The sequence below is a fragment of the Aythya ferina genome, assembly GCF_964211825.1.
Source record: "Aythya ferina genome assembly, chromosome: 1".
In the NCBI taxonomy this organism is placed as follows: Eukaryota; Metazoa; Chordata; class Aves; order Anseriformes; family Anatidae; genus Aythya; species Aythya ferina.
This window is the reverse complement of record NC_140296.1, coordinates 64381974-64409687: the sequence shown is the minus strand read 5'-3', so window position 1 is coordinate 64409687 and position 27714 is coordinate 64381974. Positions and strand designations below refer to the sequence as shown.

The 27714-nt window shown below is 38.2% G+C and overlaps 2 protein-coding genes and 2 long non-coding RNA genes across 9 annotated transcripts in view; 2 read left to right on the top strand and 2 right to left on the bottom strand.

Moving 5' to 3' along the window:
- The window catches only part of RGPD4 (RANBP2 like and GRIP domain containing 4), a 48389-nt gene extending 34781 nt beyond the window's left edge, over positions 1–13608 (top strand). For 2 of the 5 annotated variants that reach the window (XM_084514796.1, XM_084514794.1), the window contains exons 29-40: positions 1645–1903; positions 2434–2577; positions 3050–3234; positions 3641–4603; positions 5670–5856; positions 6482–6643; positions 7098–7276; positions 7683–8633; positions 9700–9928; positions 10554–10697; positions 11170–11720; positions 13547–13608. In XM_084514796.1, coding sequence (XP_084370922.1) covers positions 1645–1903; positions 2434–2577; positions 3050–3234; positions 3641–4603; positions 5670–5856; positions 6482–6643; positions 7098–7276; positions 7683–8633; positions 9700–9928; positions 10554–10697; positions 11170–11387 — 3621 coding nt within the window. In that variant the 3' untranslated portion in view covers positions 11388–11720; positions 13547–13608. The remainder of the gene's footprint in view (positions 1–1644; positions 1904–2433; positions 2578–3049; positions 3235–3640; positions 4604–5669; positions 5857–6481; positions 6644–7097; positions 7277–7682; positions 8634–9699; positions 9929–10553; positions 10698–11169; positions 11721–13546) is intronic. The other 3 variants (XM_084514795.1, XM_084514798.1, XM_084514797.1) reach the window with 3 other exon arrangements.
- LOC311434833 lies at positions 1609–5439 on the bottom strand. 2 transcript variants are annotated; one of them, XR_014691757.1, is made up of 3 exons: positions 4858–5439; positions 3865–4043; positions 1609–1842 (listed from the first exon to the last, which is right to left on the bottom strand). It is a non-coding gene; the product is annotated as an uncharacterized lncRNA (long non-coding RNA). The 2 variants fall into 2 exon arrangements; XR_014691758.1 differs by having other exon boundaries at positions 4171–4990.
- Positions 6256–9045, bottom strand: LOC311434915. Its single transcript, XR_014691819.1, has 3 exons — positions 8201–9045; positions 7895–8073; positions 6256–6567 (listed from the first exon to the last, which is right to left on the bottom strand). It is a non-coding gene; the product is annotated as an uncharacterized lncRNA (long non-coding RNA).
- A 1236-nt stretch (positions 13609–14844) lies between the features above and the next one.
- Positions 14845–26139, top strand: CCDC138 (coiled-coil domain containing 138). The gene is made up of 6 exons (XM_084515215.1): positions 14845–15279; positions 16047–16163; positions 17100–17292; positions 19265–19447; positions 24492–24630; positions 25868–26139. Exons 1-6 carry the CDS (start codon positions 15166–15168, stop codon positions 26028–26030), a joined length of 909 nt encoding a protein of 302 aa, XP_084371341.1. The 5' UTR covers positions 14845–15165; the 3' UTR covers positions 26031–26139.
- The last annotated feature ends 1575 nt before the right edge of the window (positions 26140–27714 follow it).

The window sequence follows — 27714 nt, the reverse complement described above, 5'->3', positions numbered from 1 at the left end:
ATTGCAGCTTATGGTTGTTTTTTATGTGTTCTATTTGATTTTTTTTGCATGTTAAATAAGTTCAGACACTGGCATATTTCGGCTGTATTTGTGTTATGACATATTTGTATTGAATGTCAAATTTTAAAAATTAAATCTTAGTCTTGTTAAAATAACTATTGTTTTCACTTTGGCTTGCTGAAGAGCAATTTGCATCATGTGTTGTGTACTTATTTTGAACATGCTAATTGATGTTGATGGTCAGACTGAAGGCCTTTGAAATGTCATTCTTATTCTGATGAGCAATGAGGAAGCTGAGGCAGCTGGGTAGGTGCTGGTCAGGTGGATGCTGTTTTGTGCTGTCTGCAGGCTCTTTGGCACTTGAGTACTTTGAAAGGTAAAAAGCAGTTCTTATGTGCAGTCTGACACAGGATTTAGTTCATACTTGCTCAGGCGATTACCTTCCAGACCCACATCATTTTTGTACACGGTATGTTAAAGTGGCTGGTAACTTTTAGTGACAACCATTTCCTGGAGTGTTATTTGGAAAGCTGTGGTGCAGAGGGGGAACGTGCATGGGTAAGTTTTATTTTTAACTTCTCTCTTACAGCTCAGCGCCAGGACTATCAGTATTTTTTTTTTCAGAACTACTGCCTTGCCGTTCATACATGAAGTTAGAGATGATTATAGACATCACATATTTCTGTCACGCACTATATCTTCGTATCATGCTTTACTTCTGAGGATAGTGAGAGCAACCCTTCCCACAGCCTCTCCAGGGAACGCTGCTTACACAAGCATTACCCTGCACGCCCCTAGCGCACAGATTTCACCCGTGCCTGCGTTACACGGAGCTGTAACCCAACAGCGAGCCTCTCCCCTGCTCGTCCCCGTTTCAGCTCCACAGCACGGGCCGAGGCCCCGCCGTTGTCCCCGTTAACCCCCTCCGCCCGCCCCGGCCCCTCAGCGCCCGCAGCGGCCGCCTCAAGCGCCGCCTCTTGCGCCTGCGCACAGGGCCCCGGCGAGGGCGGGCGGTGCCACAGCGGGTCCCGGCGCGAGCCGCTGAGGGGCCGGGGGAAGGCAGCGGGAAGCCGCCCCCAGGGGCTGCGGCCCCGCGCGGTGGAAGGGGCGGGGGGGGGCTCATCCTCGTCTGGACGTGGTTTTGCCCCCGCAATCCGCTGTCCCGGGTTGTAAGCATCCGCAGAACGCAGCCTGAGGGGCTTGGTGCTTAGCTTTTGCCTAGAAGTCCTCCAATTCCCCTGTCGGTTGGGTCTAGTAACGCGTGGGTTGTCTTCGCAGTTTTAAGTCACTTATGAAGCACATCCATAACACGTTTCTTCCCTGTCTGCTGCTGCTCCAGCAATCGCTGCTCTGAAAACGTGCTGGCAGTGCTTGTGAGCTTTCCTGAAGCCTCGTGATCAGGCTTTTTCAAAGAGTAGGAGCCTTTCCTATCTAGCCAAGCAAAGAATCAAAGCCCTAGTTCGTAAGAGATCGCCACATGACCGGAGTAATTTATGATGGCTATCATTTCCCTGGCAATGTTACATGTTAATGTAATGCACCAGAGAATGCAAGGTCCATTGCACCAGTATGAATAAATGAAGTGAATATTAAGCTCCTTCTTGCTTATTTGCTTATTGCTTTACTCTTTATTCAACTTCTCAGGACAATGAAAATACCAGCTCTACCGATTCAGGCCCTGCCATTAAAAGAGCACCAGCTCCAACTGCTGCAGCATCTCCATCAGCTGCAGCATCGCCATCAGCTGCACCAGCTCCAGCAGATGATGTGAAGCCAGCGTCCACCACTGGCAGTGTTCATGCAGGGCAGAGTTTACCAGCAGGAGCTGAGAAACCTGTAAACCTGACAAATAAAAAAGAAAGTGAATCAGCTGCTTCAGTGTCATCGCAAGGTAAATTCAATGGTAGGTATAATGTTTTTTTTTTTTTTTTTTTTTTTTTAGGAGCTTAAGTGTGCTTTTCTGTAGAACAGTTCATCTAATCTAGCTGTTGCATTGGACAGATGTAGTAGCAATATTGAATTTGAAGCATGAGTACTAATCTAGTGAAAACACGAGGGGGACTGCAAGTATCTCAGTGTTTCAAATTCTGATATGGTCAGATGAGACTGCTACAGAGCAATGCCATTGGTTTATTGTTAAATGCTGTGTGACTACTTATCAAAGTGATAAAGCGAACGCTTATAAACCGAACCTAACTCAGTCTTGAGATCTCTTTTTTAAATATAATTGCACGTCACTTCTCAGAATGACAGTAAACTTTGAATTTATGGGAAAGGAAGAGTATTGTAGAGACTTCTCCAGTTTAATCAACAAAATGTTGAGTAGAATATACATGACTATGTGATAAGCATTTCTAATATGTCCTTGATGATTTCTCCGTGTCAGCTTCTCAAATGCAAAATATCATTATTGTTATTTTATATATTCTGCAGATGGCAGCGTACGAAGAAAGACAACTATGTCTTCATCCAAACATGTTGATTCTTCAAAGTCAGAAACCCGTAAAAGTGGAAGAGGTCTAGGAACCAAAGACAAGACCGTTGATTGTTCTGTACCTGATGCAGTTCAAGAGACAGGTATGTGTATGGAAACAGGTAATAAATCCTGAGTTTCAAATACTGCACAAAGTACAACCCGCAGTTTTAAAAGTTTCTATTAAATGTATTTCTGCTCAGTTCAGAAATACAAGAATCAGTGAAAATATACTTTTAACATAGAGATTTAACCTTTCCTTTCATATGCTTTGTTCCTTTAGAATGTTTAGGAGGTCCAGATACACCTAAGGCAATAGCCTAATTTTTCTTGGGCCATAAACCACAGGGCTGCCTCTTGTTTCAGTCCGTGCATAGATTGATTCAAACAAGTCATGGAACAAAACTTGGAGCGTTTCTCCGTAATTCTTTAGGAGATTACTTTTTCATGTCAATATATCTTGCTTTATACTGGTCGCTGTAAACGCTTAAAATACATTTTCCCTGTTTTGGATAAGCAGTCTTTCTTTACTTAAGACTATCTTTTTAATGTAAAGTGTGTTCTTTCTCTCCATAGATGACACCTTACCATCCCGTTTGGGTAAAGGTACGAAAAGAAGAGGCACGCAGAATAAGACTGATGGTTTGGTAAGGAAGACTGCGAGTGGAACTGAAGCTCAAGAACTCAATAGTCGAGGCCCAATACCACCTGACACCAGTCAGAGTCGTAACAAAGTGCAAGTCGCCTATCAGAATCTCCAGGTAGGAACTGTAATGGCCTCAGACATTTTGTAATGTTCAGTAATGTTACAAAGATTCTCCCTTTTGACAGAGAATTCAGAAATTACTAACTATATCACTGTCATCATCCACCTCTTCCCCTGAATTAGTTCACTGGTTTGGTAATGACATGGGTAGTGGTTAGATCAGGTATTTGCTCTGCTGAAGGGAGTTTGAACACAGTGCTATTATTGCAAGAGTTGTGTCTTGTGATGCGGTGTTGGCATGGAGAGAAACACCTGCAACCACTGCTTTTCCTGACAGCACCTGAAACTATTCTCTTCACTCTGGGCATTCAAGAGCACTTGCCCTCTTGACGTTCAGGCAAAACTTGAAACTATGAAAAAGGTACAATAACTTACTTAGTGATTCTTATTGCTCTCCACAGCCCTCCGGACCTGGCTATTTCAAAAAGCTTTCAGTTGCACCAACAACTTTAAAACCTGCCGAATCAAAACCGATACAATTTCCAAAATCTGATTTTGGACAGCCCGGAACAGCAGAAGGGTCAAAACCACGTCTGCCAACGCCAACACCAACACCAACAGAGTCAAGTCAACCACCAGCTTTTACACTCAACACTAACTTCAAGTCTAACGATGGAGACTTTACCTTTTCTTCTCCACAAGGTGCAGCAGGGGGAGGAAGCACCGTCGGAGATGAGAATGATGATGGCCCTCATTTTGATCCTGTGGTGCCCCTCCCTGACAAGACTGAAGTAAAGACAGGAGAAGAAGATGAAGAACTATTCTTCTCTAACAGAGCCAAACTGTTTCGTTTTGATGCAGCATCTAAGGAATGGAAAGAAAGGGGTATTGGAAATGTGAAAATACTGAAGCATAAAGTTTCTGGCAAATTCCGTCTCTTAATGAGACGGGACGCAGCACTGAAAATCTGTGCAAATCACTACATAAATACTGATATGAAGTTAACTCCAAATGCTGGATCAGATAGGTCATACGTATGGCACGCTTTGGATTATGCAGACGAGATGCCAAAACCAGAGAATCTTGCAATTCGGTTTAAAACACCAGAGGAAGCAATGCTTTTCAAAAACAAGTTTGAGGAGGCTCAGAACATTTTAAGAACCTTAGGATCAAATGTTGACACACCTGTGACTCAGAGGAGTGGGACTGCTAGAGAAATGACAAGTCAGGATATCAAGAAATCTAACGGATCGACCTCAGGGACCCTGAACTCTGTATTTCAATTCCCAAGAGATGGAGTGACCAGTGAATCTGGTAACAAAGTCAGTCTTCCTGACTTGTCATTCAGAAAGGAAGCTCAGCAAACCTCTTCTTCTGCTGGATTTGGACAGTCACCCTTGAAGAAGGCTCAATGGGGACGTAAGGTATGTTTAGTTCCAAATGACACAACTGCAAAGAATTGTGTATCGTGCCAAAGCCCAAATGCAGATACGTGGCAAGCACATGGCACCCCATCAACTGAATCTACTCCAAAGAACACTCAAAATGACTTAGGAACTGCTTTTTCTAAAAAAGAAGGTCATTTTGGACTGCTCTGTCGGCCTAGTCCAAAATGAAGCCAATGATGAAAACTCTCATTCTGGCCAGAATCCTAAATCACAAAGTCAACCAAACGTGCCTGTGCCTCCTGTTCAGGCACTTCCAGCTCCCAGCCTCAGTTCTGGTGCTGATGCAACTCAGCCACAGCAGAAAATGTCCCCGTTAACCCCCTCCGCCAGCCCCGGCCCCTCAGCGCCCGCAGCGGCCGCCTCAAGCGCCGCCTCTTGCGCCTGCGCACAGGGCCCCGGCGAGGGCGGGCGGTGCCACAGCGGGTCCCGGCGCGAGCCGCTGAGGGGCCGGGGGAAGGCAGCGGGAAGCCGCCCCCAGGGGCTGCGGCCCCGCGCGGTGGAAGGGGCGGGGGGGGGCTCATCCTCGTCTGGACGTGGTTTTGCCCCCGCAATCCGCTGTCCCGGGTTGTAAGCATCCGCAGAACGCAGCCTGAGGGGCTTGGTGCTTAGCTTTTGCCTAGAAGTCCTCCAATTCCCCTGTCGGTTGGGTCTAGTAACGCGTGGGTTGTCTTCGCAGTTTTAAGTCACTTATGAAGCACATCCATAACACGTTTCTTCCCTGTCTGCTGCTGCTCCAGCAATCGCTGCTCTGAAAACGTGCTGGCAGTGCTTGTGAGCTTTCCTGAAGCCTCGTGATCAGGCTTTTTCAAAGAGTAGGAGCCTTTCCTATCTAGCCAAGCAAAGAATCAAAGCCCTAGTTCGTAGGAGATCGCCACATGACCGGAGTAATTTATGATGGCTATCATTTCCCTGGCAATGTTACATGTTAATGTAATGCACCAGAGACTGCAAGGTCCATTGCACCAGTATGAATAAATGAAGTGAATATTAAGCTCCTTCTTGCTTATTTGCTTATTGCTTTACTCTTTATTCAACTTCTCAGGACGATGAAAATACCAGCTCTACTGATTCAGGCCCTGCCATTAAACGAGCACCAGCTCCATTAGCTGATGTGAATCCATCTTCCACCAGAGGCAGTATTCATACAGCGCAGAGTTTACAGGTTTCTCAGCACCTGCTGGTAAACCTGACAAATAAAAGTGAATCAGTTCCTTCAGTGTCATCGCAAGGTAAAGTCAACGGTAGCTATATTGTTGTCTGTTTTTTTTGTTTGTTTGTTTTTTAGGAGCTTAAGTGTGCTTTTCTGTAGAACAGTTCGTCTAATCTAGCTGTTGCATTGGACAGATGTAGTAGCAATATTGAATTTGAAGCATGAGTACTAATCTAGTGAAAACACGAGGGGGACTGCAAGTATCTTAGTGTTTCAAATTCTGATATGGTCAGATGAGACTGCTACAGAGCAATGCTATTGGTTTATTGTTAAATGCTGTGTGACTACTTATCAAAGTGATAAAGCGAACGCTTATCAAACTGAACCTAACTCAGTCTTAAGATCTCTTTTTTAAATATAATTGCACGTCACTTCTCAGAATGACAGTAAACTTTGAATTTATGGGAAGGGAAGAGTATTGTAGAGACTTCTCCAGTTTATTCTTGTTGACTACATGACATTAGAAATGTTTTCTCTAAAGGACTAGAAAGGCATTTGATCTATGAAAATCTGTGTAATCAACAAAATGTTGAGTAGAATATACATGACTATGTGATAAGCATTTCCAATATGTCCTTGATGATTTCTCCGTGTCAGCTTCTCAAATGCAAAATATCATTATTGTTATTTTATATATTCTGCAGATGGCAGTGTACGAAGAAAGACAACTATGTCTTCATCCAAACATGTTGATTCTTCAAAGTCAGGAACCCATGGAAGTGGAAGAGGTCTAGGAACCAAAGACAAGACTGTTAATTTTTCTGTACCTGTTGCATTTCAAGAGACAGATATGTCTATGGAAATAGGTAATAAATCCTGAGTTTCAAATATTGCACAAAGTACAACCCGCAGTTTTAAAAGTTTCTATTAAATGTATTTCTGCTCAGTTCAGAAATACAAGAATCAGTGAAAATATACTTTTAACATAGAGATTTAACCTTTCCTTTCATATGCTTTGTTCCTTTAGAATGTTTAGGAGGTTCAGATACACCTAAGGCAATAGCCTAATTTTTCTTGGGCCATAAACCACAGGGCTGCCTCTTGTTTCAGTCCGTGCATAGATTGATTCAAACAAGTCATGGAACAAAACTTGGAGCGTTTCTCCGTAATTCTTTAGGAGATTACTTTTTCATGTCAATATATCTTGCTTTATACTGGTCGCTGTAAACGCTTAAAATACATTTTCCCTGTTTTGGATAAGCAGTCTTTCTTTATTTAAGACTATCTTTTTAATGTAAAGTGTGTTCTTTCTCTCCATAGATGACACCTTACCATCCAGTTTGCGTAAAGGTACGAAAAGAAAAGCCACACAGGATGAGAGTGATGATTCGGAAATGGAGACTGAGAGTGGAACTCAAGAACTCAATAGTCGAGGCCCAATACCACCTGACACCAGTCAGAGTCGTAACAAAGTGCAAGTCGCCTATCAGAATCTCCAGGTAGGAACTGTAATGGCCTCAGACATTTTGTAATGTTCAGTAATGTTACAAAGATTCTCCCTTTTGACAGAGAATTCAGAAATTACTAACTATATCACTGTCATCATCCACCTCTTCCCCTGAATTAGTTCACTGGTTTGGTAATGACATGGGTAGTGGTTAGATCAGGTATTTGCTCTGCTGAAGGGAGTTTGAACACAGTGCTATTATTGCAAGAGTTGTGTCTTGTGATGCGGTGTTGGCATGGAGAGAAACACCTGCAACCACTGCTTTTCCTGACAGCACCTGAAACTATTCTCTTCACTCTGGGCATTCAAGAGCACTTGCCCTCTTGACGTTCAGGCAAAACTTGAAACTATGAAAAAGGTACAATAACTTACTTAGTGATTCTTATTGCTCTCCACAGCCCTCCGGACCTGGCTATTTCAAAAAGCTTTCAGTTGCACCAACAACTTTAAAACCTGCCGAATCAAAACCGATACAATTTCCAAAATCTAAATTTGGACAGCCCGGAACAGCAGAAGGGTCAAAACCACGTCTGCCAACACCAGCACAGTCAAGTCAACCACCAGCTTTTACACTCAACACTAACTTCAAGTCTAACAATGGACACTTTACCTTTTCTTCTCCACAAAGTGCAGCAGGGGGAGGAAGCACCCTCCGAGATAAGAATGATGTTGTTCGTCATTTTGATCCTGTGGTGCCCCTCCCTCACAAGACTACAGTAAATACAGGAGAAGAAGATGAAGAACAATTCTTCTGCAGCGGAGCAAAACTGTTTCGTTTTGATGCAGAATCTAAGGAATGGAAAGAAAGGGGTATTGGAAATGTGAAAATACTGAAGCATAAAGTTTCTGGCAAATTCCGTCTCTTAATGAGACGGGACCAAGTACTGAAAATCTGTGCAAATCACTACATAAATACTGATATGAAGTTAACTCCAAATGCTGGATCAGATAGGTCATTCGTATGGCACGCTTTGGATTATGCAGACGAGTTGCTAAAACCAGAGAATCTTGGAATTTGGTTTGAAACACCAGAGGAAGCAATGCTTTTCAAAAACAAGTTTGAAGAGGCTCAGAACATTTTAAGAACCTTAGGATCAAATGTTGACACACCTGTGACTCAGAGGAGTGGGACTGCAAAAGAAATGACAAGTCAGGATATCAAGAAATCTAACGGATCGACCTCAGGGACCCTGAACTCTGTATTTCAATTCCCAAGAGATGGAGTGACCAGTGAATCTGGTAACAAAGTCAGTCTTCCTGACTTGTCATTCAGAAAGGAAGCTCAGCAAACCTCTTCTTCTGCTGGATTTGGACAGTCACCCTTGAAGAAGGCTCAATGGGGACGTAAGGTATGTTTAGTTCCAAATGACACAACTGCAAAGAATTGTGTATCGTGCCAAAGCCCAAATGCAGATACGTGGCAAGCACATGGCACCCCATCAACTGAATCTACTCCAAAGAACACTCAAAATGACTTAGGAACTGCTTTTTCTAAAAAAGAAGGTCATTTTGGACTGCTCTGTCGGCCTAGTCCAAAATGAAGCCAATGATGAAAACTCTCATTCTGGCCAGAATCCTAAATCACAAAGTCAACCAAACGTGCCTGTGCCTCCTGTTCAGGCACTTCCAGCTCCCAGCCTCAGTTCTGGTGCTGATGCAACTCAGCCACAGCAGAAAATGTCCCCGTTAACCCCCTCCGCCAGCCCCGGCCCCTCAGCGCCCGCAGCGGCCGCCTCAAGCGCCGCCTCTTGCGCCTGCGCACAGGGCCCCGGCGAGGGCGGGCGGTGCCACAGCGGGTCCCGGCGCGAGCCGCTGAGGGGCCGGGGGAAGGCAGCGGGAAGCCGCCCCCAGGGGCTGCGGCCCCGCGCGGTGGAAGGGGCGGGGGGGGGCTCATCCTCGTCTGGACGTGGTTTTGCCCCCGCAATCCGCTGTCCCGGGTTGTAAGCATCCGCAGAACGCAGCCTGAGGGGCTTGGTGCTTAGCTTTTGCCTAGAAGTCCTCCAATTCCCCTGTCGGTTGGGTCTAGTAACGCGTGGGTTGTCTTCGCAGTTTTAAGTCACTTATGAAGCACATCCATAACACGTTTCTTCCCTGTCTGCTGCTGCTCCAGCAATCGCTGCTCTGAAAACGTGCTGGCAGTGCTTGTGAGCTTTCCTGAAGCCTCGTGATCAGGCTTTTTCAAAGAGTAGGAGCCTTTCCTATCTAGCCAAGCAAAGAATCAAAGCCCTAGTTCGTAAGAGATCGCCACATGACCGGAGTAATTTATGATGGCTATCATTTCCCTGGCAATGTTACATGTTAATGTAATGCACCAGAGACTGCAAGGTCCATTGCACCAGTATGAATAAATGAAGTGAATATTAAGCTCCTTCTTGCTTATTTGCTTATTGCTTTACTCTTTATTCAACTTCTCAGGACGATGAAAATACCAGCTCTAACGATTCAGGCCCTGCCATTAAAAGAGCACCAGCTCCATCAGCTGCAGCATCTCAATCAGCTGCCCCAGCTCCATCAGCTGATGTGAAGCCGTCTTCCACCAGAGGCAGTGTTCATACAGAGCAGAAGTTACCAGCAGTTGATAAGAAACCTGTAAACCTGACAAATAAAAAAGAAAGTGAATCAGTTCCTTCAGTGTCATCGCAAGGTAAAGTCAACGGTAGCTATATTGTTGTCTGTTTTTTTTGTTTGTTTGTTTTTTAGGAGCTTAAGTGTGCTTTTCTGTAGAACAGTTCGTCTAATCTAGCTGTTGCATTGGACAGATGTAGTAGCAATATTGAATTTGAAGCATGAGTACTAATCTAGTGAAAACGCGAGGGGGACTGCAAGTATCTTAGTGTTTCAAATTCTGATATGGTCAGATGAGACTGCTACAGAGCAATGCTATTGGTTTATTGTTAAATGCTGTGTGACTACTTATCAAAGTGATAAAGCGAACGCTTATCAAACTGAACCTAACTCAGTCTTAAGATCTCTTTTTTAAATATAATTGCACGTCACTTCTCAGAATGACAGTAAACTTTGAATTTATGGGAAGGGAAGAGTATTGTAGAGACTTCTCCAGTTTATTCTTGTTGACTACATGACATTAGAAATGTTTTCTCTAAAGGACTAGAAAGGCATTTGATCTATGAAAATCTGTGTAATCAACAAAATGTTGAGTAGAATATACATGACTATGTGATAAGCATTTCCAATATGTCCTTGATGATTTCTCCGTGTCAGCTTCTCAAATGCAAAATATCATTATTGTTATTTTATATATTCTGCAGATGGCAGCGTACGAAAAAAGACAACTAAGTCTTCATCCAAACATGCTGATTCTTCAAAGTCAGAAACCCGTAAAAGTGGAAGAGGTCTAGGAACCAAAGACAAGACCGTTGATTGTTCTGTACCTGATGCAGTTCAAGAGACAGGTATGTGTATGGAAACAGGTAATAAATCCTGAGTTTCAAATATTGCACAAAGTACAACCCGCAGTTTTAAAAGTTTCTATTAAATGTATTTCTGCTCAGTTCAGAAATACAAGAATCAGTGAAAATATACTTTTAACATAGAGATTTAACCTTTCCTTTCATATGCTTTGTTCCTTTAGAATGTTTAGGAGGTCCAGATACACCTAAGGCAATAGCCTAATTTTTCTTGGGCCATAAACCACAGGGCTGCCTCTTGTTTCAGTCCGTGCATAGATTGATTCAAACAAGTCATGGAACAAAACTTGGAGCGTTTCTCCGTAATTCTTTAGGAGATTACTTTTTCATGTCAATATATCTTGCTTTATACTGGTCGCTGTAAACGCTTAAAATACATTTTCCCTGTTTTGGATAAGCAGTCTTTCTTTACTTAAGACTATCTTTTTAATGTAAAGTGTGTTCTTTCTCTCCATAGATGACACCTTACCATCCCGTTTGGGTAAAGGTACGAAAAGAAGAGGCACGCAGAATAAGACTGATGGTTTGGTAAGGAAGACTGCGAGTGGAACTGAAGCTCAAGAACTCAATAGTCGAGGCCCAATACCACCTGACACCAGTCAGAGTCGTAACAAAGTGCAAGTCGCCTATCAGAATCTCCAGGTAGGAACTGTAATGGCCTCAGACATTTTGTAATGTTCAGTAATGTTACAAAGATTCTCCCTTTTGACAGAGAATTCAGAAATTACTAACTATATCACTGTCATCATCCACCTCTTCCCCTGAATTAGTTCACTGGTTTGGTAATGACATGGGTAGTGGTTAGATCAGGTATTTGCTCTGCTGAAGGGAGTTTGAACACAGTGCTATTATTGCAAGAGTTGTGTCTTGTGATGCGGTGTTGGCATGGAGAGAAACACCTGCAACCACTGCTTTTCCTGACAGCACCTGAAACTATTCTCTTCACTCTGGGCATTCAAGAGCACTTGCCCTCTTGACGTTCAGGCAAAACTTGAAACTATGAAAAAGGTACAATAACTTACTTAGTGATTCTTATTGTTCCCCATACATTTTAACTTGCTTGTAGTTTTCTTAAGCCATCATATGTTTGCTAGATATAATGCTTTATTTCTTTAAAGTGTTTGAAACCCTTAAATTAAAGATTTAGCATAAAAAGTACTAAACTGTTGTTAGGGGGTTTGGTGTGGTTTCCAGTTCAGAATGGTGCAGTTAATTGTGGGATCTGTAGGTGCAGATTACTGTTGAAATCTGGAAATTTGGAAAAACTAGATTAACATGAAGCAGTTAACCACTGGGTTAGAGAGGTCAGTAAGACTGGTGCTTTCAGTATTTGCAGGTCTTCGGAACAGACTAGACAAACATTTGGCAGGAATGAAGTGATGCAGTTTATTATGATATGGATGGTACCTGATTTGATAATAGAATTGGATGATTTAGACATCCTGGCACCACCTACAACAACCCTGTGGTCTGTGAAATTATTGCCAAATCCCTGAAGAACTGTGAAATTATTGTCAAAACCCCGAATACGCAAGCCTTATAAAGCATTGTGTAATGTAGTTTGGAGAAATTGAGAGTATTAATTCTTTTTTTTTTTTTTTTTTCTCTCAAAACCTTTCACTTGTAATTCTGCTGTCCCTGACTGTTTTGAAAGTTTATGGTCAATTTCAAGCCATCTTGCTCCTGTTCCATCCCAAGCTGAGCAAGCTTTTCCTAGGCTTGGTTAACTCTAAAGGTTTGGCCTTTCCAATGGAAGTAATTGAGCACTCCATTTGGAGCCTATCTGTAGCATTTTCTTTGTTGATGAGATCATTTCTATATTTACCGCTTAAGTCCTTTTTGCAGCATGATAACAGTCTGAGAGTGAGGCTTAAGAAGATGTAGTGGATGGTTGAATTCTTAGTGCAGAAGACAACACTTCTGAACAAAAAGCTATTTTCACATAGAAGATTCTCACGGTTTCTGAGAAAAGAAATGTTATTTTCTGAAAACATTTGTTTTATACTCAGTTTCAAAGCCTCAGTGGTTTTTTTTTCAGAATCTGCTGGAAAATATTTAATTATATTACAAATTTCCAGTGAAGGGGAAAAAAGACATTCCTTGGTTTCTTTTTCAAGACACACAGGTTTTTGACTGTTACAAGTAATTGTCACTTCAATTTTCCTTTGTTTGCTGTTTTTTTTTTGTCTGTTTTTGCTTATAATTTAATGGTATGTACTGGTATTAAATTATATTATGGACTAATAATAATAACAAATATTAAAAGATTACTATCTCGAGTTTCACAATCATTTTTTTCCAATTCAATGAAATGTAGCACGTAATGGATACATTCCTGGACATTGCAGGACAGGTGTTTAAGTACAGGTGAACTAAAGCATCTTAACTATCAGCAGTGAATGGTTAGAATATTTGAAAGATTCAAAGAAGGGAGAATTGGGCATATTTGTGGTTAAAATGGATGCTAAAAAAAAGAGCTAAGTGTAAACAAAAGCTTTGACATTTGTTTTCATTCACACTTCTTTCCCACACCTGACTTAACTGAGGAATGTACAAGAGGATCAATGAGAAGATCTAGGTATTTTCTGGAAAAAAAAATAAGATCCATAGGCTGTACACCATGGCTCCCATTTTCTTTATATTTCTTCTTAATACGTGGTGTGGATGTTGCTTTCTTCACTATTGGTGGTATGTGCAGATTGGACCATGAAGAATTACAAATTCGATCTTTGAAAGTTTGTCCTATTTTTTAACACTAAAATGGAACTTAGTTGAGATTTATTTCTAAAAAGACACTCTTGTTAATCATGTTTTAAAATTTGATATTTCTATAGCAACCTGAGACAAAAAAGAGCCAACTGAGAGAAACCTTGAGAAATATGACTGATGAAAATAATGAACTGAAGTCATCGCTTAACTCTCTGAGGGAAGATAATGAATTCCTAAAAAAACAGGCAAGATTAATTATTTCCTGTTATTAGCTTTACAAGTTACAGTCAAGTAGTCAAGCAGTACAGTCAAGTTTATAAGTAGCTTTGCAAGTTACAGTCAACAATTTTAAATGTTTGAACAAGTTGTTTGCAAAATTGCTGATTTTGTTTCTCTAAGACAGGAATTGTGTGAATGGTTGTAATTACTTTCTGCTTCATTTTCTAGTACATGAAATTTAGTCTCTCAGAGCTTTTCCAGTATTAAAGAATTTAGAGTTAGTTATTTTTAAAAGTGTTAATTAAAGGAGTATTTTCTCTGTTCTTAAAGACACGCTGAGACAGTGGTTCACAGTAATACAAAGTTAAAGTTTTCTTCTCACTTGACTTAAATCTGACCTAAATGCTGACAAGCAAATTGCTGCCTAAACTCTTTTGACCATTGCTCCTTCAGTGAATTGCAGTTCTGATGCTCTTGAGTATGATTAAAATCATCTGCTTCCTAGTCTCAGTAAAATCTTTATCTTTCTCTTTTGTGCAAACTGAAGTATTCATAGAGGACTTACGTGATGATCAGGATGCTTGTTGTATCCATAGAGTACGCTACTTATTTTTAAATGGCGGTTATAGTTTGCCTCATATTCTTTTCTCACAGATCATGCTCAGTAACAGTGTCATTCTTTAGAGAAGAAAACTTTCACCCTCTCTATTTCCAAGGCCATTAGACCATTCTTGAAATACACACTCCACTTTTTGTGTCACTTCTTTATGAAAAGTAATCAAATACGTATTGCCTATATACCTAAAGAGGTATTGTGCTTATTCCCTTGTAAGCTGAAAGGCTGGGCTGCAAGTCAATGAAGAGCCACTACTATTTTATTTATCCTGGCAGAGGTTGCCTGGACAGGTTAGGGAGTCCCTGTCCTTGAAGATCTTCACAAGTTGCCTGGAGGTGGTCCTGGGTAGCCTGCTCTGGGTGGCCCTGTTTAAACAAGACGGTTGGACGAGATGGTCTCTAGAGGTCCCTTCCCACCTTGGCCATCCCGTGATTTGTTGAGAAAGTGGACAGTGATTTTGTTTCTATCACTGTCCATACTGAGAAGAAAAAAATTGAACTTTTAATTATTTAGCAATCACATCAAATGATTTCAATGCGCTGGTTAAGTCAAAAAGTGAGTTTTGAATCTTTGGATATTTGAATGTTTTTTGATTCTTTCAGTTAAGTGATGCGAAAGAAATTAAAAAGATCCTTAAAGATCATTAAAGATTTTCTTTCTCCTATAATCCATTTAGTTAGAATTATAAAATAGAGTGATTTTGTATGTGAAAATCTCTTCCCAAGCCTTTCATAAACATTTGTTTAAGCACAAAATAAAGCACGTGCATATTACTAATGTACTCATATATTTTAGTCTATTGGTATTGTGGTTTAGAAAATCATAGACTTGAAAACTGAAATAACTGATGGTGTGGATGTATTACAGTTACTACTGAATGTAAATGTTTACAACCCCTTAACTATTCTTATGGACTGGATCTCCGACCAACACCTTCGCAAAATAAAAACACAAGAAGAGAGAGAGGGCAGTGAGAAACCTCATTGTGCTAAAGAAATCTACACTCTAGAAAATTGTGTGAAGGTAAAGGCGTTTGAATTTGTTTAGGTTGAAATGTTAAGATTCTTTTTATTATTTCTGAGTGTAACAGGTCAGCCTGTTTTATACACGCTTTGAATACATTAATTAAAAGAAAACAGCAGTTGATCCATCAGTATTAATTCCAACAGTGAGATGTAATAGATAATTTATCATACAAATATTTATACAGATCATTTTTAAGGAAATGTGTAGTGTTCAGTCTGAACTTGAGATTCCACCTGTCTTTCTATTTTAAGTCACTTTTCTCAGCTGATAATTTATCTCGTGTTTTATCTGTAATACAGTATGTAATTCCTTTTTCCTAAGGAGATACACACATCTAATTTAAAGTATTTTAGTGCTGATACTAGGTATTAAAAGTTCAATTTATGTCTTATAAAAGATGATACCGTGCTATACTTGTAACGCTTTTTTGGGATACCGAGGCTTGGAAATCTGCTTTTACTGTTTGTTTGTTTGTTTAATTATTATTATATTTAAAATTTGTAGCCATTGGTATTAGACTTCAGAGCTTGAGCTCACACAATGTCTTTCCACTTTTTGTGTAAACCTGTGTAAAATGTAAATTCAGTATATAATTCTGTTACCTGTGCCAGATCTGCCCAGTGAGTATTTGTACATGTAGTCTGTTAAACTCCGGGAATACGTTGACTTTAGTTTAATTTTGCTTAGTTTGCTTTTTACTTGTGGTTAGCTTGTCCTGTAAGTTCGTATACTGCACATAACTTTGCCATTCTGTATTTTTACAGCTTTTGCCTATGGTCATTGGACAGCTCCAGTGGATGCCATTTGTGGATCCTAAACTACATATGCCTGTGATTGAATTTATCTACTGGTCTCTAAGGCAGATAGACCCTGATAGTCAGGTAAATTCCCAAGAGATATTTTGTATTATAAATGAGTATGAAAAGTAGATATTTTCAGGGAGTATATATAAAAGAAACTTTGCTGTCTTTGCAAAGCATAAATGCCTACCACAGATACATAGCAAATGAAAAAATAATTCTCACCAAATTAACTTTCTCACATTCATTGTAATATTTTGCACTGTGTATGTAAACATATTTTTGCATACATATGTGATCTTTGTTGCAGTAGTGTGTAGCATCTCAGAAATGGTATTTTACATATGTGCTTACAAAACTTGTGAACTAGGAAAAGAAATATATTTTTGTTCACTTTATGCATGAGATTTGTTGAAATTGATGGCAACGTGTGGCAAAGTAGCAAAGGTATTTTGATTTCTTTGTTCTCTACTCAGTGTCTAACTGAATAGAACTGTAAGCTGGTGGTTCCAGTGCTAATGAGAACATATTTTAAATGAGCATGTTATTAAGTTTGATTCTGAAGTAATATTTCTGTACAGGTTTTTGAAAAGTCCAATACATCTTACCTGTACAGTATTCTTAAGGGTCATGTTTAGACCTTAGTTCTGTAAACGCTTTTGTAGGACCTAGCTTCAGGCATCTTCACAAAAGAGGGTAGTGTAGTAGGCAGCACTGATTAAAGCTGAGTTTGAACTGACTTTATTCTGGAACCAGAGGCAAATTAAATAATGTCAGCATATCAGGGGCCCTGACTACCTTGTTTCTTTGTGAAGTGTGTGTTGACAAGGCCCTGTGCTAATGTTGTTCAACTGCTTGTGGAACGCAAAGTAGTATCCCATGTACAGACTATATTGCAGTACACGGTCACGACATCTGCTATTTAATATTTAATCCTTAGGGGAACATACATACTTAGCAGACAGGATTTTCATGTATTTTAATGTTTACGCTAAATGTGCACATTGTTTGAAACAGGATGCAAGCATGACATCAACAATGGAGAGACTTGCAGAAGTTCTTCTCAAAGGCGCAGTACAAAGGGGAAGCGTGCAAAACTGCAATGGAAAGCCTACACAGAGTAAACCAAAACTTGCACATTTCTTTAAAAGCAAATCTATGCCTTTGAGGTTTCTGTCAACTTTAGTTGTGCTTAGAACAGCAAAACGAAGTAAGTTCTGGTTTTTATTATGTCTTTTTTAAATTACCGTTTTCTTTTCTTTTTTTTTTTTTTTTTAAATCTTATTTTCAGGTATGTGCCCAGACAAAAAACAAATGTACAAAATGCAGCAGTTCAATGATACTGTAGCATCTGTAATGCTTTAGTAGTGAAGGATGTTTTATTTGAATTTTACCACCTGATGAAGCATAATATAGGGAAGCAAGTATGAACCTTGCTATTATTCATGTCATAATTTGTGTGGTCATTTTAATATGCTTTATTTATGTCAGTGAGATCAACGTATTTTGTGACAAAGGGGAAAAGAGATGTTGGTAATTCTCTCAAGCAATCACTATAGCAGTGATTTGTTTGTCAAGATCTTCACTGCATATAATGGTACAGCTAATTGCTCCTCAGTAAACTGAAATCAGTAGCAAATTTAAAACAGTTCTAGAATTTCATTGCTTTGTCAAAGTTTAATGTAAAGCTCATACTCCATCTAGCTCTTACCTCTCTGCTGTCTCCCCTTTTCTCCTACCAAGTCTGTCACTGCAAGTGGCTACCCATAAACATTATCAACATTGAAGAATGCTACCATATGCTGATGCAGTATAGTAATGTATTTTGTTAACAGGCAAAAGCAAACAAGGTCATACTTGTCTGGAGATATCACAGTTCTTAGTAACTTTTGCTTCAGTTCATTATAGTTACTCCACTTGTGCAATTTCCAGGATGCCGTAGCATCTCTTCTCAGCAGCAGTTTCTTTAAAAACAAACAGGGCCTGAAAAGACAAAAAACATTTTCTTTGAAGTGATGACAAAAATACTGACCTGTGCAGTATTTATACTGGTAGTACTTAGAATAAGTAGGATTTAAGCATTCTGGAAGACCACCCTGTCACCATTAATAAACAAATACAGTATTTCAGCTGTTGGAGGGAAGAATCAGTGTATTTTCAATTTCAGTATCATATAGTTTCAGTCAGAATATTTTGGTGAAGCATGATTACCCTGAAATTGAAACATTTCTAGAGATGTTTGATAAAAATGATGCAAATGAATTACAATACAAAAAAAGTACTTATTGCAGAGATTAACTGTAAGCAGATGAAAGCTGTTGATCAGAGTGAATCAGTTTAGCTACTCATGGTCGGTTTTTACTGCAAGCCTGCAGTAAAATTATCTGTTAAATTTATGTTGAAACTTACCGTGTATGAATTTTCATCACTGACCACATGTCTAATGATCTAGCGATGATAAAGCAGCACATTCAGTTTAAATATATATCCTGTTCCCTTCAAGATGCTAATATCCAGCAGATGGCACTGTAATTAAACTTTTGCTATGTGATAAATTTTTCCCTTACTCTTAATTTTCTGTGCTCCAGATGATCAATGCTATTCCAAGATATTGAGGAAGATTTGACATCATGAAATTAAGAAAATTGAATTGATTCACTTAATCTAAATTCTCTGAATAATTTAGTGCTCTCCAAAATGGATGCATATATAACGTAGATGCATATATAACTTAAACTACAGCTTTTTATGGAAAGGAATGCGAATAGTTGTTGTCATGACAGTAATTGCAGTTATTCAGATGAATTAGCCTTTTACTCCTTTATTAGAGGCTTCCCAGATGTTGAAACCAATATAGTCCCAAACTATGCAGCTTGTGATTTCTCTCTTAAGGAAGATATTAGAAAGGTTTTATATTTGCAAATATATTTTGCTCAATTTGTGAGTTGTAACTTGTCTTTTTTTCCACTCACAACAATTTTTTTAAGGAATAAAAATAGGCAGAAGATGCATTTAAATAAATAAGTAAATAAAATTAATATTTTCAGCCATTTAACTTTTTTTTTTTTTAATTAGTATATATCTGCAACAGTAACTCTTAGGATAAATATTCATGTATTTGTGATCATCTAATGTAACTGTGATTATATAATTTTTATTCCCTGTTTTCTGTTATCTTTCAGTGAATTACCTGTCTCATGCATTTCGTTCCCTTTGCGTGGACTTGAAGACAGATGAAGGAAAGATCTTATTTTTGCAATACCGATGTGTGCCTATCATACTAAGCCACTTAACTATACCCAAAAAATGTCTCCTTTTTGTTGCACTTAATGCATTAGTTGAGATGGCCATGATCAATGATAAAAGTGAGTAATTGAAAAAAATACATATAAAGTTATGATGAAAATAGGTGAAGTAAGCATAAATACCAAGTAAAAAATAACGTGCTGCTTCTCTATAAATAACCTGATCTAGCATTAGCATTCATTTGTGTAATTTAAATTCATTAGAGATATAAAGTATGTTTCTGAATTGTCCGTCTCTTCTCACTGTCAGCATCCATGCTTTACATATTGTCCTGGTTGCTTTCTTACTGGTGTGATTTCTTTTGATATTTAGTTTAGCTTTTCTGTTTATTCCACTTACCTTGCTGATGTTTTGCCAATGAGTAATTTTCTTCTGAAGTAAGGCTGTGCCAGGGCAGCCATTTCATGAAATCCTGTTAGCAGGTGGAGATAAAAGATAAAAGTTTATTTATTTATTTATTTATTTACCCCCCTAATGTGAACAGCTCACCCCTAGCCATTTTTCACTTTAAAATAATTGGAAATGGGACATCTGTAAGGGATGGTTATGTTTCAATGAGTTGTACTGTGGTGTGGTCCTATGAAAGGGTTAATAGTCTCCTTCACAGTGGTTTTCCAGGCGACACAGGCAAAGAATCAGTTGATAACAATCTGGATGAACACAAAAGTAGTGAGCCATTCCAGTGTCATGTGGAATAATCCTTGTTAATTTTCTTAAAATAAAAATTATTGGTTTTTGGAACAGAAAAGGGAAGGAGAAGGGACTGCTGCTATTTGTGAAATGTATATTGTTGGCTTGGGCTATTTTGTTACTGTGTACTATAGGGGTAAAAATAAAGCGTGTTTGACTTGGGATGGAACAACGTTGAGTTAGAAGGCATTTTGTAGTGAGATAAGTGGCAGAAAGATTTACCTGATGTTGTTTTCATCCTTTCAGACTGTGTGGTTAGTTTAGTTTATTTTTTTTTTTTTTTTACACTAAAGTATTTCTAATCATCATAATTTTGATCGGTAAAGTAACTGGGAAAGAAAAACCTAAGCAGGGTTGATGGTATCTGACATTACTTTGAAGAAAAATCCCACTAACAGTACATGTTCTGTTATCTAGTAGTAGTCATTTCAATATGCTGGATGCCTAGATTTGGAAGAATAGTGGAGATAAATTGTGAGAAGTTCTCATTTTGCCATGTTGCTTCTCAGAGAACATAGATAGATATGCAAAACCAGGGAAGGAGGACTAATGCTTAATTGGTCTGACATATGATTGAGAACTTATTTTTCAGCAACTGGATATAAAGTCTTATGCAGAGCCTTCTCTTTGGTATAGGAATTGCCCATATCCACGTTATAGTCAGAGTCTGTTCTTTTCCAATATAGTTAATATTTTCCAAGAAATTGTTAATGTTGACAAGTAGTATTGTTGACAGGAAATCATAATTTCATACCTTTGTATGTTTCTTGTTAACAAGTTATTGAAAACAAACTGGAAGGTAGCTGTGAATATTCAGAGGTCTCTCTGTGCTAGACCAAAACAGGACTTTATGCACAATTTTAAAGCTGTATTGTTATGCAGCCTTAAATATGAAGTCATAAGTAGCTGATCTTGTACTAAAATATGGAAACGTGTTACCCAAAAAAACAGCCTCTGACCAACAAGAGTAGAAATCGAAATTTTTCCTCTATGATATGCAATCCCTAAGCATTCTTTCGATTTACTGGAATAATTTTCTGAGTCTGCATGAGTATTCCAGTATTTTTGTTCAAAAATATTACCGTTACAGCTTATGTGATTAGAAACTAAGTGAGGAAAAAAAAAGTGTTTTTTTTTTTTTCCAGATGTTCTTTTTCATAACTTAATTTTTTAATTTATTTTTTGGTGAGGTATTTTTATGGATTCAAATTTTAATTGTCCAGGCTGAAAGATGAGTCAGATGCGAAATACCAAATACTTTGCACTGCCTCTTCCTGTAACTGCGTGTACCTGTTGTTACAGTAAGCAGTATATGCTAATGGTTCTATACTTTTTGGACCTATCTGAAGCCCTCTTGTAGGTTCTTTTTCCTGTAAAAAAAAAAAAATAAAATAAAAATTCCTGTCCTCATATTCGAGAAATAAGACCTAGATTCCCTCATACATTGAGGGAAATTACTTAAGCTGCATGAGAAGAAAGGACCTGTTGGCCTAAGACAGACATTTCTGTGCTTTGATAGAAATTATAAGAGATTCTGCAGTATTCCTTAAGCCCATTGACCGACTTGGTTTCAGTACTCATTTTTTTCAGATTTTAGAGCAGTATCATTCCTTTTGGCTTCGTGGTATTTCTGATCCAGTGGGTGTCCCAAGTTTCCCTTGCTAGTTCACACATCAGCAATGCTAATAACGCATCCAGTTACTGAAAACGTAATGTCAAATGTAACAGTTCAGGTATTGGTACCGTCTGTTTCCTATCTATACGTAGTATCTTAATGACAAATTAGAATTAATAGTCTTATTGCTGTTCATCTTGACTGGCACACAGCTTTTCATGTACCCCATCCCTGTTTGGTTCAGGTGTTTCACATCCAGAATCCTGTCAATCTGTCTTGTTATAAAGGTAGTTCCTGGCCTCCAAGTTGTAGGTTTTTGTTCTGGTCTTTTCTGATCTTTGTAAACTTCTGTTCAGTCCAACTTACTTCTGTGACATAAGGAATCCTGTTCTATTTTTAACCTTTTTTATTGCTTTTTTTTTGTGTGTGTGTGTATGTGATGGTCATTTAAGAATGATGGTGGCCTCCCGTACATCCTGTGTCATAGCTGCGTGAAGGTCTTGCACATCTAGGAAGCTGAAGAACAATTCATACCATCCTGAGGTCAACATGTACTGGGTGATGGGCTGGACCTGTCCTTGGGCTCTCTTAACTCAGGGTCACCCACGAAAGCATCCGCACTCGAGGGGCCTTGCACTGACTGTTACCTCGCCTGCCCTCCGTTGTGCTATAACCACTGGCTCTTACCAGGCCCAGCTGTTGATGACGAGAATCAGTTAAACTCAGCAAATGGTTCCAATCTTGCCAGTGACTGTGTAAGAGACAACAGCTCATCAGCAAGCTGTTCAGTGTTGTTACTGGTTCTTTCAAGTGTTTTCTGTTTCTGTGGTCCTTATGTAACTTTTCCATGAGCTAACTCTCCATCACTCTGTTAAGTTGTTCGGGTCTCCTGGCAGACCCACGTGCAATTAGAAACGAGGCAAAAGCGTAATGGTTAATTTGTTAAAACATGAACTTCAAGCTGGTGTTCCTGACAGTCTTCATTTTCTGAGGTGACAGAGCTTTAGCTATAAAACAGAATTTTCTGAATAACTATAGCTGGTGAGACTTGATGCTGTGAGTGACTGATTACTTTGAGGGTAAATTTCAGATGAATTCTGTCAACAGTGATAAATTGCTCATTGTTCATTACAGTCTACCAATGAAGTTAAGTTAATGTAATTACAAAATGCTGCAATTTTTTATGATTACTATGGGAGGCTTTTGCAGATTATTTAAAATTGTGTCAAATCCTGACAGAATAGATTCCAATTTAGTTTTTCTACAGTAGTTAATAAAAAAAAAAATCTGTGCAGAGATGATACAGAAAAATATGTAAAAATATACAGTTTTTATTCTTCTAGTTCATCAGATAGACAGGCATTTAAATTATATGCTTATTTTGTACATTTTTGATGATTTAAAATATATTCTGCAAAAGCTTATTTGAAATGAATATATAAAATGAATATATAAACAATATAGGAAAAATCTCTTTAAATACATGTCTTTATCAGTTTGCTTTCACGTAATTGAACTTTGTGAAACTTGAGGTATTATTTCCATGTTGGCTCTTCTGCTTTATAGTAAAACTCCCTCAGCATATTTTTTTTATATTGTTTTATAAACCTCACAGTTAAAACATTTTTACAGTGTATCTGTATGTATATGTGTGTATATATATATTAATAAAGTATTTTTAAGATACCTTAAGACCAGTATTTTTAATAATAAAATAATACAGTATTATTGAGACCAGTAAGAACAAGCCAGCAAAGAAATGCCCAAGTAAGTTGAATATGGTATTTGTTTACACCTACAAAAAGGAATTTAAGGAATTTTTAGATATTTAAGGATATTTATAGGAATAAATTGTAGGACCTCCTTCTTCTACAGTAAAAGTAGAGTAATATTACAATAACTATTAATTTAATGGCATATTCTAAGTAACTATATCCTGGGGCATACCAAGTGTGTTTATACGCTAAGGGCAGAGTGCAGTGAATAGTGACTTGTTTTGTTGGATTCCTAACAAATTTGTTCAGTTCTGTTACCTATTAAATCGGTGCTTATGTTCTTTATATGCTCTTTTATGTTGCTATAAATCAGTCTGTACTATTTGAATCAAGAGTGAAATAACACAAGGGAACAGATTTTACTTTACTCTGAATTGACTAAGTTTTGGGGAGCAGGATAAATAGAAAAGATTATACTATATGGCCATGTTTAAAAATTATCCAGCATTTTACAGGAATTGTTTTGATATTCAGGTGTTCTTATCCAACTCTGACCTCTCAATTACTATTCTGCCTGTCTTGAAACAGTACGGTGACAGTGTTTTGATAATGAAAAGCTGTCTAGTCATCAGTGTCTACATGTACTATTTCCGTACGTCATTTTGCAGCAGCTTAAAATATTTCCTTGTCAGTTTTTTTAGCATAGCTTAGTGTTCTCCTCACGTCATCATAAGAAAAGGAGCATGATCAACGAGCATTGAATAAACATGTTGAAGATAAGATTTTTTTTATCTGAGTTTAAAATTGCTCAGTGTCCTGTTTTCCTTTGTTCTCAAGGGAATAGGCCTTGTTTTAATACCACAAGTGCTGGTAATATCAGAATTCTTAGGAACTTGGGTGGGTTTTGTTCTTGGTTTTACCTGATTTTTGCATCACATGCCTAGAATATACCCTGTTATTACTTTGTTCTCATGGTTGCACAACATGAGGCGCATATAAAACTCTCAAAAGCTATAAATCAATGATTTATTTTTCCATGAGCCAAGTTCTGTGATTAAACTTTTTAATTATTTTCTTTTACAGCTTACTTAAAGATTTTCCTGGAAGACTGCAGTAATGAACGCTTTTTCTGTACTTTTTCCGCATTGCTTCAGAATTGCGAACTAGACATTTCAATTTTGGAAAGGATTTGTTTTATATTACGGAAACTCTCCGAAATAAAGTAATCCTTTATTACTGTTTTTCTGTTAATTGCCATTAGATCACTGAACCTGGGGACCTTTCTCTTTTTTTAAAAGCTCATCTCTGTTTTAACGTTCATTTGCTCCAATACAAATAATGCTGGACTTTCATTGTTAGCAATTATGTCTAAAATGTTTGTCACAGATATGTAAGATTGAGTTTCTCAATTTGCCTATGTATCTGTGTAGTTCAGAATATGAACTAAAAAATAACTAGCCTAAAGAACATATATTCCTCATTTATTTAGATGACAAGAATGCTTAGAAGAAAACCCTTCTTCCCCCCGACCTTCAGTTTTACTGAGTTACTTGGTAAAAATGTCCTCTGAAAATTGTTTTGTATGTGACTTAAATTTCAGTTTTGTCAATTTTCATCTCTATCAAAACAAAACAAAACCAACACACAGTTTAAAGTCTTGAGCCATTTAAGACTTTGGGGGAATGTTAACCTTTACAAAATAGGTTTCTGTTGCTTACTGGTTACTAATTTATTATAACAAAGACCTTCAGCATGTCAGTGGCAGAATGTTGCTGAGTTCCGTTGATGTGCATTATTTAATGGGATTGTTTCATTTATAAAAGCACGTATTTACACTAAACTGTTGCTTACATTAGAGTTAGTTATTTACAAAACTGAGAGTTTTGTTTGATTTTTCTTAGGAACAAAATTGAACTCTGGGGGAAAAAAAAAGTTTCCCTGTAAAATACTCTAATTTAAATAATATTTTTCATCAGAAATAAACTAAAAGTGTACTCAGAAATCCAGATTTTTTAATTCGTTTAATTAAAAGACAACCTCACAGGTGGTGCCATAAATCTTAAGAAATGAACCTTGAAATATTCTTTAAAGTTAATTTTTTATCCTTGGTTTTGTAGTAGTTCATTAGTATATTTGCCTTGATGTTAGTGTGGATTTTCTGTACACGTCCTGTTTCTGAAATCTTCCTTCTCACTGGGGAAATCTTTTTACAGGTTTTCCTTGATCTTCCACTATACTACATGTAAATACCATTTAGTCAAGAGAAAGCATAGTTCTTGATGGTTTTTGTCGAGATTTTTCTTACCATGCACTGATAACTTTCTGCTTAGAGACAGTTATGTGAAGCTCCCAATATATTTTTTTTTCATTGAAAGATAATAAATCTGTAAAATCTTTACAGTAAAGTTGAAACTTGTCAATTATCTTATGTCAATTATTCTATGTTAAATCTTTTGCAGAAGCAATAAGAATATGTTTGAAATATTTGCACTTCGCCAAATGATCGAAGAACTGCTTGGGATAAAACATCCGGAACAATCTTGCATCAGCGTAGATGCCAAAGCAATTCTGCATAATTTGGGAGTGGCAAAGAGCAATGCTGCCAGCCAAAGCACTGACTAGCAGTATCTTTCAATCAAATTGTTGTTCTGTGTAAGGTATGCCAACTCTCTTTTGTAATTGAAAAAGTATTTATTGGTTTTAGTATTTTCAATAAATTTGTTGACCAAAACCTCTGTGTTCTGTAAGTTACTTTGTAACGTGTAGAATCGTACTGATATTTCCCTCATTCATGAATAGGTGTGGTGGTTTTACCATGCTGGGCAGCTAAACCCCACAACCGCTCTCTCACTCCCCCTCCTTTAGATGAGGAGGGGGAGAAGCAAAGCAAAGAACAACTCATGGGTTGAGATAAGGATAATTTAATTAAAGGGAAATAATAATAATAATGAAATGAAGATTATTATGAACTAAACAATTTAACTAAGGGGAAATAAAAAGGGAAAGGGGAAGAGGGAGGGGAAAAGGGAAAAATAAAAAGAAGGGAAGAAAACAAACAAATAAAATAAATGAAGGCTATATGGAAGTGCAGAGGAAAGAAATTACTCTCTACTTCCCACAAATGAGCGATGATTGACCACGTCCTTGAAGGAAGGCCTCAACGCACGCAGCCAGTGTTCAAGAGGAGGACCGACGTTTTCCCAATGAGAACCCACCCCTCCCCTCTTCTTCCTGTTTCCACCTTTTATTGCTGAGTGTGACATGGTACGGAATATCCCTTTGATTGGTTTAGGTCAGCTGCCCTAGTGATGTTTCTCTCCTCACTTTTTGCCCACCCCCTAGGAGGGTTAGAGAAAGGCCCAATGCTGTGCCACTGCTGCCCAGCAGTAGACACAACACTGGTGTGATAACACTGCTGTTCCAGCTACAAGTACAGAGTACGGCACTGTATGGGCTGCTGCCGGGAAAGTTAACATTCCAGCCAGACCCAGTACAATAGGAAAATGAAAAAATGTAATATGCTAAATTTCTTTCATACTCGTAAGTGACATACTGCTGCTGTCCAGAGTGATTTGTACAGTCTAAGAAATTGGATCCGTTCAGTTAAAGTTGCATGTGCTGAGTAAGCAGATCACTAATACCAACCTTTCCATACAGGCAGAAATTTTACTTCCTTTCTACTCTTCAGAGAGTTTTATGAATTCATTGATTAATTCTTATGGTTGATAAGTGACAGGCAAGTATTTTATCAAATACTTTCAGATAATTAGAATTTTAGTGATTAAAACCAAATTTTGATTGCAGTAAACCTGAGGTATCAAATGAGAATTTTTTAGTTACTTTAATTTCGTAATTTCTTGGCATTTGCTCTTTATCTGTGTTTTTGTAATATCTAGTATTTTGTCCTGATTTATGTGAACTTCTCATGTAACTTTGCATTCTAATGCCCCTGAAAATGTAAACTAAAAACATTTCTTAAAATGCCTGGCCATAGCAATCCCTGTTAATAATGTTATACTTTAATGTTACTAATGTATTTTATATTAATTTCCAACTTAGTTTTTGCTTGGTCTCTTAGTACCCACATTTTCTTTCTGAATGTGCTGAATGTATTCTTAGTCTGTCACAATTCAGTGTACAGAATTTTGTATGTGTAGGAAACGGAATACTTTCTAAAAATTCAACTTAGTCTTCCTTTTCTAATTTCTGATTCATCTTTTGTACTGTAACTACAGAAACTTTAATTGTAAAATTGAAACTACAATTAAAATGTGAAGATCTGTTGTATGTTAGTCTTTGACTAACA

Coding starts and splice junctions, on each gene's coding strand:
- CCDC138 (XM_084515215.1), top strand. CDS start 15,166: ATGGACTGGATCTCCGACCAACACCTTCGCAAAATAAAAACACAAGAA. Junction 16,164..17,099: donor AGATAGACCCTGATAGTCAG/GTAAATTCCCAA, acceptor TGTTTGAAACAG/GATGCAAGCATGACATCAAC. Junction 17,293..19,264: donor GCTTAGAACAGCAAAACGAA/GTAAGTTCTGGT, acceptor GTTATCTTTCAG/TGAATTACCTGTCTCATGCA.